General features: G+C 41.7%; 1 protein-coding gene across 17 annotated transcripts in view; it reads right to left on the bottom strand.

The window, feature by feature from the left end:
• The window catches only part of ACACA (acetyl-CoA carboxylase alpha), a 330564-nt gene that overhangs the window by 204246 nt on the left and 113122 nt on the right, over positions 1-13196 (bottom strand). For 2 of the 17 annotated variants that reach the window (XM_005583938.5, XM_045376105.3), the window contains exon 1: positions 9442-9784. The exons of the other annotated variants lie outside the window; for them this stretch is intronic. In XM_005583938.5, coding sequence (XP_005583995.1) covers positions 9442-9494 — 53 coding nt within the window. In that variant the 5' untranslated portion in view covers positions 9495-9784. Of the gene's footprint in view, positions 1-9441; positions 9785-13196 lie in introns of those variants that run through there. 17 annotated transcript variants of the gene reach the window in all.

Here is a 13196-nt window from a genome sequence, read left to right as displayed (position 1 = left end):
CTTCATTTCCAAGACTCCTTTGCTAGCTCCTTCCTGTTCTGTTCACCAAACCAAAAGGCAGAAAGGTAAGAAAAGGGCCTTCCTTCCTATTTTCCAGCTGTTACCAGCATTGCTCCAGCAGTAACAGAGACTTAATTCCAGTCTCTAGCTTCTTTCAATTGTCTGGTGAAAAGCCATAGAGGTACCAGCAGCAGTGGGTTGTGGCTCTTTGGCAGTCAGAATATCAACATTGCCATGCTCGCTTATCCTCTGGACAGCACTGCCTGGGCCTATCATTCACCTGTCAGGCCAAGGATCTGAGTACCAGCTACTCAAAGCTTATGCCCAGAGGTCCAGGCACCAGCCCCCCAGAGGACCTCCACCAAGCTCCTAGGTTCTGGTAACACTACTTCCCTTTTGTTCTCCCAGCCTTAGGGGTGAAAGCTACTTTCTCTAGTTACTAACTCTGAGGTACCTTTTTTTGTTGTTGTTGTTCTTTTATTCTCTAACACTCAATTAAGCAATTCTCACTACTGAATGTTCTCTGTTTATAACATCTAGTACAATTTCTTTTCCTTGTGACAGCACCTTGATTGACAGACTCTCCAAAAGAGTGCTCGGAGGATAAAGTAAGATAGTGGATATAAGCTCCTTTGTACACTGCTTGATAGACAGCTATTTTCTTTTCCTATTCCCACCTTTTCTTCCTTGCCCCTACAATTTAAACTTGATGGGACAGTAAGGTATCTTTTCAAAATAAGAAGGTATGATTAAAAATCTTCCCACATGCAGCACACTATCTAGCTTTCTGTGCACATACATAGTTTTACATATACAAATATAAATAAGACCGATCTTTCTTTCTTTCTTCTCTGAATGTATCTATGCATAAAACTCAATGAGTGGGCATTTTCTCTACACTTCACATGACTTAGTGTGGCTCTTAACTTGCAAAACCACCACCTACAGGAGCATAATAAAAAGGGACAACGCCAGGCGCGGTGGCTCACACCTGTAATCCCAGCACTTTGGGAAGCCAAGGCAGGCGGATCACTTGAGGCCAGGAGTTCTAGACCAGCTTGGCCAACATGGCAAAACCACGTCTCTACTAAAAAAAAAAAAAAAAAAAAAAAAAATAGCCGGGCGTGGTGGCACACGTCTGTAATCCCAGCTACTCAGGAGGCTGAGGTGGGAGAATCGCTTGAACCCAGGAGGCAGAGGTTGCAGTGAGCAGAGATCAAGCCACTGCACTCCAGCCTGGGCGACAGAGTGAGACTACATCTCAAAAACAAAAAGACAAAAAAAAAAAAAAAAAAAAAAAACAAGAAGGGACAGTTCAGAGTCTAGCAGCTACTTTGCCTACCAGACTTAAGGACAGCCATAACAAAGGCTATACACTCTGCTGTTGGCACTCAATATAAAATGCTCTGTACCCTTCTTAGAGACTGACATTTCAAGCTGGTCAATCTATTAAAATTTTCTTCATCCTTTTCTATCCAGGTATTTAGTAATACTGCGTCTGGATTGGAACTTTAAAGTTAAGAGGCACCTTATAGAAAAAGAGGCCCACAAGAAGAATGATTTGTCTAAGGTCACAAAGGAAGTCTGTAGCATATACAGACCAGAAAACCAGGTTTCATGGTCACTTCAATGTTCTTCCAATTACACTATGCAACATATCTAATGATAATAAAACCAGAGGTCTAAAAACAGTGCCAGTGTACATGTTTTGTTTTGTTTTTTTAATTGCTTCATTTTTCCTTCATACATTATTTTTAATCTTTTTTATTATTGCACATATTTTTAAATAAACAAAAATTACCTTCCTGTCCTTAACTTTGTCATGAACCTATTTCTTTTGGGCCCCAAGTCCATGGATCATTATCAGTATATCAGACTGAGCAATAACATGAATGAATCTCAAAAACCTCATGTTCAGAGAAGGAAACCAGACACAAAAAAAATATATACCATATGACTCCATTTACATGACAAGGATAACTAATCTACAGTGCAGAACACAAACCAGTGGGCTGGGGCTGTGGGAACTGACTGCAAGGGGGTATGGGAATGATGGAAACATTCTATATCTTGATCTTGTAGTAATAGTTACACGGGTAGATATATGTGTTAAAACCATCAAACTACATAATTTTAAAAGGTGAACTTGGCCTGGTACAGTGGTTCACGCGTGTAAACCCAGCACTTTGGGAGGGCAAGGCAGAAGGATTGCTTGAGCCCAGGATTTTAAGATGAGCCTGGGCAACATAGAAAGAGCTCATCTATACAAAAAAAAAATCAAAAATTAGCAGGCCTTGGTGGCACACGCCTACAGTCCCAGCTACTTGGGAGGCTGAGGTGGGAGAATCACTTGAGCCAGGAAGACTAGGCTGCAGTAAGCTATGATCACGCCACTGAACTCCAGCCTGGGTGACAGAGTGAGATCCTGCCCTCCCCTGGCACCAAAAAACAAGGTAAACTTTACTGTATGTAAATTATACCTCCTTTTGAAAATACTCATTTATCTGCTGAGTGCGGTGACTCCCGCCTGTAATCCCAGCACTTTGGGAGGCCGAGGCAGGTGGATCACTTGAGGTCAGGAGTTTGAGACCAGCCTGACCAATATGGTGAAACCCCGTCTCTACTAAAATTACAAAAATTAGCCGGGCACGGTGGCATGCACCTATAATCCCAGCTACTCGGGAGGCTGAGCAGGAGAATCGCTTGAACCCAGGAGGCGGAGGTTGCAGTGAGCCGAGATCACGTCACTACATTCCAGCCTGGGCGACAGAGTTAGACTCCATCTCAAAAAAAAAAAAAAAAAAAAACCATTTAACTGTGCATTTAAAACACGTACATTTGGCTGTAAATTATTCCTCAATAAAGTTGGCTTTTAAAGAACTGTTTTAAAAAAAAAAAAAAAAAGAAATTGACTCTAGGCAAATGACCAATAAGTACTCCAGTGCCGGCACTATCCATGCAAAACAGGAAACATGGTGTGAAGCAATGCAAGCACATATGTGAAATTTGGCTCCACACTAAATCCTGCTTCATGCTTAACTGTATATAAAAAAAAAGTGGCAAACTGCCGACAAATTTTTTTACAATACTTATTTTTACTTTAATCAAGACTAAGAACTTTAACTATGAAAATGTTAATTAGTCAAATTTCTCCAGTTCTCTATCAGGTTTTAAGGAATATATTTTATTATCTAAACTTTTCCACGTCTTTCTCCCCCTCCCTACCGGTTCCTTACTACATTGTTTCATAAACAACCTTTTCAAATCTGTAATTTGAACTAACTTTTAGATAACTTCTGAATTGGACATAATTATTTTTTCTCACTAATCACACAACACTTTCTGGCACATTTCATATACAGAATCATGCGTTAACTAGAATTCTTACCCTTAGTAACCTAAAACTTTAGTGAAACCCTAAAAAGCAAGAAATCCTGAACCATCAGATAAAAGCATTATAGATAAGAACAATTCCACAATTTTTAGAAACATATTTCCCCATCTCACAACCGTTTTTTAATTGGAACTGACCCAGATATTCAATGAGCATCAAAAATAATTTTAAGACTTCTTTTTGAGACAGAGTCTTGCTCTGTCACCCAGGCTGGAGTGCAGTGGCGTAATCTCAACTCACTGTAACCTCCTCTTCCCGGGTTCAAGCAATTCTCCCGCCTCAGCCCCCCAGTAGCTGGGATTACAGGTACACACCACCATGCCCAACTAATTTTTGTATTTTCAGTACAGATGGGGTTTCGGCACATTGGCCGGGCTGCTCTCGAACTCCTGACCTCAGGTGATCCACCTGCCTTGGCCTCCCAAAGTACTGGGATTATAGGCATGAGCCACCACGCCTGGCCGAGATTTTAATTTACACAAAAAGTTTACCTAAAACATTTATCCCATTCACTGTACTCAATTATTTCAGGTTTAACAGTTTATTTAGATAACTTCTGTAAACGGAGATGTTAGACACTATCATTTAAAGTTAGTTATTTCCTTGCTAACCATGTTTTTAATAGCCAGTGAACATAAGGTGCTCACCTAAACCTAAGTAACAGCCTTAAAGTTAAATACATTGGTGTTTTTTTTTTTTTTTTTTTTTGCCAATAACTCAGAAGACTTAGCTAACAGCATTAAGTTACTCTCATTTGTTGAAAAAAAAAAAAAAAAGGCACAAAAACCAGTATCATTTTGTTTGGGCTGAGTTAGTAGCTTTATAACCTTCTATGCCAAACATTGACATCTCAAAATATTTAGCAGAGACAAATATAAAATCCAGATAAAAATGTATTCTGACAATTCTGAAGACATTTCTAGTTTTATTTTACTAATAATTTTAAAGCCAGCTTGTTTAGTAAAGTTATACTTAAGTCACGTGAACTTGAAAATTGCTTAGACTTATTTAATTTATAAGTGTTCTTTTATTTATAAGCCAATTTGGTAGACACAACATGTAACAATAAGTGTGCACACAAATAAACACATCTAGACATGTATAGACGCACACAAACGAAGATTCAATAGCTTTTAACTTGGAATCTTAACCATAAGATAGCAGTACAAGCTTGGGGGGTTTTACTTTGTTTGTCCCAATAGATAATCCAATGAAGGCTGTGAACCAAAATTTCAGATAATGCATTTTCGACGGCAGTCTGATACATGCAACTCCATCCCACTTTCCTATTCAATAGCAAGCTCCAGATTCCAAACAATATTGGGGCCAAACAGTATTGGAACTGTTAGAGAAAATTCTGAGGGCTTAATACTAGACCTCAGAACTCTGCCGAGGGTGTCCCCCTTGGAGAAGTTGAGGTCTGGAGGATCCCTGGGCCATCCTCCTTTGGGGTCCAGTCTTAGAGTGTCAGACGTTTCTGACCTTAGGTGGGCACTGGTGCCGCTTAGCATGTTTTCCCTTCAGAGGCGATGGCCTACTATGAGGTTTCCTTTTGTCCCTGGATGAAGGCCTCAACTTCCAGCATCCTTAAAATTTGATAAGGCCACACTTTCCCATGCTTCGTGTTCCACTAGAGTGATAGCCATGAACTGTAATGATAGGAACTGGAGGCTGGGTGGGTCTCTTTTGTCCTTAGCCAGTAGAGTAGGGGAAGGGAAGAATTTAGCATGAGAAAACAAGGTTTAAGTCACCTGAAACAAATGCCAGCCTGCCCCAAGCTTTGCCACACATAGGGATCAGGGACCGCAACTGGAAAAGACAGAAAGCAGTCCTTCAGAGTGGCCCCAGGCAGAAACCTGTAGTTGCCTCTGTGTTTAGGTGCTGCCCACCAAGGGTCCCAAGTTGGAAAGGAAAAGAGAGAGAGAGAGAGAGAGACATTCCCCTGTATGGAGCAGGAAAAACAAAGGAGAAAAATAAACCCCAAATTTTGGGATTACCTCCTAGCTGGCTTGCCAAATTATGTTACCGGTGGAGGGTGTACAAGTTTTTGATGTTTTGAACAAAGAATTGAACAAAACGCACAAAGCAGGGAAAGAATAAAGCAACCAAAGCAGAGACTTACTGAAAATGAAAGCGCACGGCCAGGCTCAGTGGCTCACGCCTATAATCCCAACACTTTGGGAGGTAGAGGTGGGGGGATAATATGAGGTCAGGAGTTTGAGACCAACCTAGCCAACACGGTCAAACGTCATCTCTAATAAAAATACAAAAATTAGGCCGCGCACGGTGGCTCACGCCTATAATCCCGACACTTTGGGAGGCTGAGGCGGGCAGATCCCAAGGTCAGGAGATCGAGACCACCCTGGCTAACACAGTGAAACCCTGTCTCTACTAAAAAATACAAAAATTAGCTGGGCATGGTGGCGGGCGCCTATAGTCCCAGCTACTCAGGAGGCTGAGGCAGGAGAATGGCATGAATCCGGGAGGTGGAGGTTGCAGTAAGCCGACATCGCGCCACCGCACTCCAGCCTGAGCGAGAAAGAGCGAGACTCTGTCTCAAAAAAAAAAAAAAAAAGTAGCCAGCCACCAGTGGTGATGGGCGCCTGTAATCCCAGCTACTCGGGAGGCTGAGGCATGAGAACTGCTTGAACCCAGGAGGCAGAGGTTTCAGGGAGTCAAGATCGCACCACTGCACTCCAGCCTGGGCTACAGAGTGAGACTCCATTTCACAAAATCAAAATATTGAAATTAAAAAAAAAAAAAAAAGGAAAAAGGAAAACGAAAGCACACTCTACAGGTTGGGAGCTGGCCCAAGCAAGCAGCTCAATGGTCTAGTTACAGAATTTTCTGGGGTTTATATACCCTCTAGAGAATTCCATTGTTACTTGGTGTACACCCTGTGTAAATGAAGATGATGAAGTAAAGTTACAAAGTCATTTATTCAGTGTACATCCTATGTAAATGAAGAGGATGTTTCCTGTCATAGCTGAAGTGTTTGTTTCCATTTGATTTAGTTCTAGGAAGTTCTTGGGTTCCCTGCCTCCAGGTCCTACTCACTTGCATGACTCTCACTGTGTCCTCACAGAGTGGAAGGGACAAGGCAGATCTTTGGAGCCTATTTTATAAGGGCACTAATCCCATTCATGAGCTCTGCCCCATGATCTACTCAACTCCCAAAGGCCCCACTTCTTGACATAGTGGTAATTAGATTTCAACATATACATTTTGTGTGTGTGTGAGGCAGAGTCTCTCTCTGCAGCCCAGGCTAGAGAGCAGTAGCACGATCTCAGCTCAGTACAACCTCCATCTCCCAGGTTCAAGCAATTCTCATGCCTCAACCACCTGAGTAGCCGGGATTACAGGATCCCGCCACCACGCCTGGCTACTTTTTGTATTTTTGGTAGAGATGGAGTTTCGCCATGTTGCCCAGGCTGGTCTTGAACTCCTGGCCTCAGGTGATCTGCCCGCCTTGGCCTCCCAAAGTGCTGAGATTACAGATGTGAGCCACCACGCCCAGCCTCAACATATAAATTTTGGCAAAGACACATTCAGACACTATATATTAATATATACTTATATATATGCACGTTTTATTTCTATATGTATAGGCATGAGGTTTTATATAAAAACAATGTTATATATAAAACACATTTAAGGCCGGGCACAGTGGCTCACACCTGTAATCCCAGCACTTCGAGAGGCCGAGGCGGGTGGATCACCTGAGGTCGGGAGTTCGAGACCAGCCTGACCAACATGGAGAAAGCCCGTCTCTACGAAAAGTACAAAATTAGCAGGGCATGATGGTGCATGCCTGTAATCCCAGCTACTCAGGAGACTAAGGCAGGAGAATCACTTGAACCCGGGCAGAGGTTGCGGTGAGCCAAGATCGCGCCATCGCACTCCAGCCTGGGCAACAAAAGTGAAACTCCGTCTCAAAAGGGAAAAAAAACCCACAACAACCACACACACGTGCATGTGTGTGTATATATATGTATATATGTGTGTGAGTACAGATATACATGTATATATACTTTTTTTTTTCTGAGATGGAGTTTCGCTCTTGTTGTCCACACTAGAGTATCATGGCGTGATCTCTGCTCACTGCGAATCAAGCAATTCTCCTGCCTCGGCCTCCCAAGTAGATGAGACTATAGGCACCCACCACCATGCCCAGCTAATTTTTGTAGTTTTAGTAGAGACGGGGTTTCACCATGTTGGCCAGGCTGGTCTTGAACTTGTGACCTCAAGTGATCCACCCGCCTTGGCCTCAAAAAGTAATGGGATTACAGGCATGAGCCACCACCATGTACAGCCTATATATACATTTTTGAAATATATATTTACACATGTATATACATAAAATTTTTGATTATATATATTTACACAACATAGATTATAATATATAATATCTCAGTTACTTTGAAAAAAAAATTTTTAGAGATGGATTCTCACTGTTGACCAGGCTGCAGTGCAATGGCAGGAATATATCTCCCTGCAACCTCAAATTCCTGGGCTCAAGCAATCCTCTGGCCTCAGCCTGCAGAGTGGCTGGTACTACAGGCTCATGCCACTACACCCAGCTATATTGTAGTTACTTTTTTACCTCTTTGCCTCTCAGTGGAAGTTTTGCTTAGTTATCCCCTCAAAGGGTGAAAGAAGTGGTAAAAAAGAAAAAGGGGCAATTACAGAGCCAGTTGGGGGAAAGGAAAGGATGTTAAGAAAGATTTTGCCTGGCCAGGCGCAGTGGCTCAAGCCTGTAATCCCAGCACTTTGGGAGGCCGAGACAGGCGGATCACGAGGTCAGGAGATCGAGACCATCCTGGCTAACATGGTGAAACCCCATCTCTACTAAAAAATACAAAAAACTAGCCGGGCGAGGTGGCGGGCGCCTGTAGTCCTAGCTACTTGGGAGGCTGAGGCAGGAGAATGGCGTAAACCTGGGAGGCGGAACTTGCAGTGAGCTGAGATCTGGCCACTGCACTCCAGCCTGGGCGACAGAGCGAGACTCCGTCTCAAAAAAAAAAAAAGAAAGATTGATTTTGCCAACTCAGTGTTTTTTGTTTATTTTCTGTTTTTGCCTTAGTTTAACTCTCAATAATTTTCTTCAAAATAAAAACTCTACTTTATAAAAACAAGCAAACAAAAAAGATAATGGAGGGAGGCCAGGTACAGTGGCTTATGACTATAATACCAACACTTGTGGAGGCCAAAGTGGGAGAATTGCTTGAGTACAGGAGTTTGAGACCAGCCTGGGCAACACAGTGAGATCCCATCTTTACAAAAAAAAAGAAAAAAAAAATTAGCCAGGCATGGTGGTGCATGCCTGCAGTTCCAGCTACCCCAGGAGGCTGAGGTGGGAAGATCACTTGAGCCCAGGAGTTCAAGGCTACTGTGAGCTATGACTGCACCACTGTACAAGCACTGCACAAGCAAATCATTCAAGTCTTTTATGTCAGTTCTCTGCAGGGAGGTGCAGACCTGCAAGAGGCCTGAAGAAGGCCCAAGAAGGCCTGATTCATTTCCTCTTCAGCCTGAATTCTAACGGCAAGAAGAAAGGTCCCAAAGTGAAGGAGTTCGGCATCCTGAACAACTCTGTCTGACTACATGTCAGAAAAATTACAGCAGGCACCTTTCCTAGCCCCAGATACACATTCTAAAAAGTCTTCTGCAAAACTATACAATATCCTTCCTTTCCAGCAGTTGAAGAGACTTTACTGGAAATACTAGCCAAACCCAGGGAGTAAATTTGATACATCTGAGGTTCCCTTCAGGAAATAATAGCACAGCAAGGTCTGCATGGGGTGCTTGTTTTCAACATAGCTATAGTATCACACATGGGCTCAGGGATCTTTTATTCAAATTCTCAATGTAAAATAAAGGTTTAGAAATTCAGGAGCCAATGTGCCCATTTTTATTCATTTTCTTAAAAAAAAAAAAAAGCCTTCATTTTTTAAAGATAGAAAAAAAATTTCAGGGCTTAGCTGTCAGTACTTTACTGTTTTTTTAAAGATATATATATTACCCAAATGTGGTAGCCTAACACTTACCTTTGAAGCATGTAATATCTCATTTCCTTATTTTCCTCTGGAGAACCCTCCATATCAAGATGGCAAAGGAATGGAAGCTTTTTCTTCAGATTTCGGCCTTGTAAACACAAGCCGCAGTTCCTCCTTCTGTTGCAGCTGCTTAAAACCCAGGAGGACAAGAGATACTGTGCCTTCTGCCTACTTCTTGGCCTGGGTTCAGTCAGACTAGAATACTCCTGATGGCCTCAAACTATAGTCTTTTTGTCTAATTTGTTCCCAATTTCCTTCTTTCCCCACCTTTCTTCCTTTTTGCATCTTCTCTCCTCCACACGCTTAGCTTACACACAGAATTAGTTGATTTCCCAAGGGAACTGAGAGGAGCCAGGGAGAAATATAAAAGCTTGTGTAACTAGAAAGTAGATCTTAGCAGCTCTCCTTCAGTTGCAGCAAACATGTTTCGACAACAGTCACTTTCTTCTGACAGTCAACGGAGAAAACCTCCAATGCCTCTCCTGGCTGCCGGGAGCACATGACAGGGAAAGCCCAGGGCAAAAAGATGAAGTTTACAAGGACAATTAAGCCAAGAAAATAATGGGCACATGAAATCCAGATGGAGAAGGACAGCTTGGTCTAAAGAGGTAATTTCTGAGATCCAATCAAAGCAAATAATACCAATTATCAGACTGCACGGTGGGGAAAAGCAGGTCAGCTGGGACAGAAATCAAATAGAAAGGAAACACGCCACTACTAGAATCAAGTGTGAGCCATGATTCTAATTTTCAGGCCAAAGTAGTGGTACATACAGACACCTAAACTAAGGTTTTATGCATCAAAGCTTGAGAATAAGAACGGAGCTGGTACAAAAGGCATACAGAAAAGATATGGGTTAAATCCTTAAAAGGAAAAGGGACCCTGACAAATAATTTGGAGGTCTAACCCCCTTAAGCAAGGAAGAAAAAATCCTGCCTAGATAGACTACTTACTAAGACACATATATTACTATGAAAGCAAATTTGCCACAGATCTCTGACAGAAATAAACACTAGCTGAATGTTATATTGTAATATCTTCCTGTTTTTAGCCTTTACTTAAGTAGATGCTCATGATATTCTGTATTAGGAGAAAAATCAATGGTAAAAGACCCTAAAGGCTTAGAATCTATAGAATGACAACTTCCTGAGGCAAGTCCTCAGGCCTGTACACCAAATCTAACCTGAATCGTGAACCATAAAAAATTCATTCCCATCAAAATGCTGGATAGAAATAGTTAACAATCTGATGCCAACCATGCTGAGAATACATTAAGCTTCCAGGAAAACCTTTGAAAATAGAACTACACAAATGACCTGAAACATAGAAGTTAAATAATCAGATAAAAGATAAATGATTACAACAAACAAACATTGATCTGAAGGACATTCAGGCAACTTAAGTTGTAAAGACTCAGGTTGCCCAAATTTGCAAGAAACTCAATTAGGCCACCCAACATGACAACCAGCTATAACAAAAAAAAAGGGAAGTCCTGGTTGTTCTCTGTTCTGTACTTTGCATCATCCCTTCCACAATGTGCCAGTGCTCATTAAGTTAGTCCAGTTTACTTTCCCTTTAAAGAACCATGCTGACACAGAGGAGCCCTTCTATCTTTATGTCTCTTCAGAATAACCTGTCTCAAAAATAGAGCACTGCAGCCTTTGTTCAGGACAGTTCAGTAGCCACAGATGAGAAGCTGCTCAATTTTACACACACCTAAGTGTCTACAAAACAAACTTGTTATACAAGTTCAACATTCAAAAATGCAAATAAGGCACTAAATGTAAAATAAGGCAGACTATTTTGCACTCAACTATATCAGAAAAATATACTAAAGAGGCACACTCGGTAATCGAGTTTACACTTTCTTTCATCAAAGAGATCTTTCTACAACAACCAAACACTAACATAGCATACCCAGGTCCAAAAGCAAAGCTAGAGATCTATATACATCTTTTATGGACGCTGCTGCTCACAATCTTTCTTTAATACTAGAATACAAGAAATAAAAAGCCACATTCATTTCTCCAAATTTAAAGCATCCCCATTTTAATCTACCATGAACAGTGTCCAACATAGACACATACCTGGCACAAAATCCAACTAGAAGCCCACACTGATCCCAGCATTGTAACATGCCAAACACCAAGGATGACGTAGCAGTTTACCCGGCAGACAGTGATGCATTCGCTAGCTTGACTGCAACGCAGTCTGAGTTTATACTGCAGCACACACTGTGAAAGACTGTTTTACGTTGGGGCTCTTACAAGCAGAGAAATTTTGGATCAAGGATGTGTCTCTGTCAAAAAATCAAGTGGCCATATAGTTAAAGGTTTCTTTGTGGACTCTAAATTCTGATCCATTGACCTATATGCCTAGCCTTGAAGCAATGCCACATAGTCTTGATAACTGTGACTTTATAGTAGGTTTTGAGATCAGGTAGTATGAAGACCTCCAACTTCACCCTCCCTTTTAAAGTGTTTTGGCTATTCTAGGTCCTTTGTTTCCATGTACATTTTAGGATCAGCTTGTCAAATTCTAGAAAGAAAAAGAAAGGCTGCTGGAAATGTGATATGGACTGTGAATTTACAGATCAATTTAAGAACTGCTGTCTTGACAATACTGAGTCTTCTAATCCATGAACATGGACTGCCTCTCCATTTATTTAGATTTTATTTAATTTCTCTTTTTTTTTTTTTTTTTTTGAGATGGAGTCTCGCTCTGTCTCCCAGGCTGGAGTGCAGTGGCACGATCTCCACTCACTACAACCTCTGCCTCCTGGGTTCAAGAGATTCTCCTGCCTCAGCCTCCTGAGTAACTGGTATTACAGGTGCCTGCCACCACACCCAGGTAATTTTTGTATTTTTAGTAGAGATGGGGTTTCACCATGTCGGCCAGGCTGGTCTCGAACTCCTGATCTCAAATGATCCGCTTGCCTCGGCCTCCCAAAGTGCTAGGATTACAGGCCTGGCTAATTCGACACTTTCTTATAAACTAAACTCTCACCATATGAACCATATGATCTGGCAGCTTCCCTCCTTATTGTATACCCAAGAGAAAGCAAAGCATATGTCCACATAAAAATTTATACATGAATGTTCATAACAACATTAATAATGGCCACAAAATAGAAACAACCCAATATCTGGCGGGGCGCGGTGGCTCACGCCTATAATTTCAGCACTTTGGGAGGCCGAGACGGGCAGATCACGAGGTCAGGAGATAAAGACCATCCTGGCTAACATGGTGAAATCCCGTCTCTACTAAAAATACAAAAAATTAGCCAGGCATAGTGACGGGCGTCTGTAATCCCAGCTACTCAGGAGGCTGAGGCAGGAGAATGGCGTGAACCCAGGAGGCGGAGCCTGCAGTGAGCCAAGATCGCGCCACTGCACTCCAGCCTAGGCGACAGCAAGACTCTGTCTCAAAACAAACAAACAAAAAACCCAATATAAACAAAATATGGTATATAATATGGTAAACAAAATATGGTATATATGATATATAAACAAAATATGGTATCTCCACACAATGATATATTATTCAACCATAAAAAGAAATGAGGTACTGATACACGCTACAGCATTGAAAACATTATGCTAAATGAAGGAAGCCAGTCACAAAAAGCCACATATCATTCCATTTATATGAAATGTCTGTAATAGGCAAATCTATAAAGACAGAAAATAGGTTAGTGGTTGGCTAGGATTGGGGAGCATATTGGAGAAATGAAGAGTGACTGCTAC

The sequence above is a fragment of the Macaca fascicularis genome, chromosome 16 (genome assembly GCF_037993035.2).
Source record: "Macaca fascicularis isolate 582-1 chromosome 16, T2T-MFA8v1.1".
Classification (NCBI taxonomy): domain Eukaryota; kingdom Metazoa; phylum Chordata; class Mammalia; order Primates; family Cercopithecidae; genus Macaca; species Macaca fascicularis.
The sequence above is the reverse complement of the archived record's forward strand: the minus strand, read 5'-3'. Positions and strand labels throughout refer to the sequence as shown.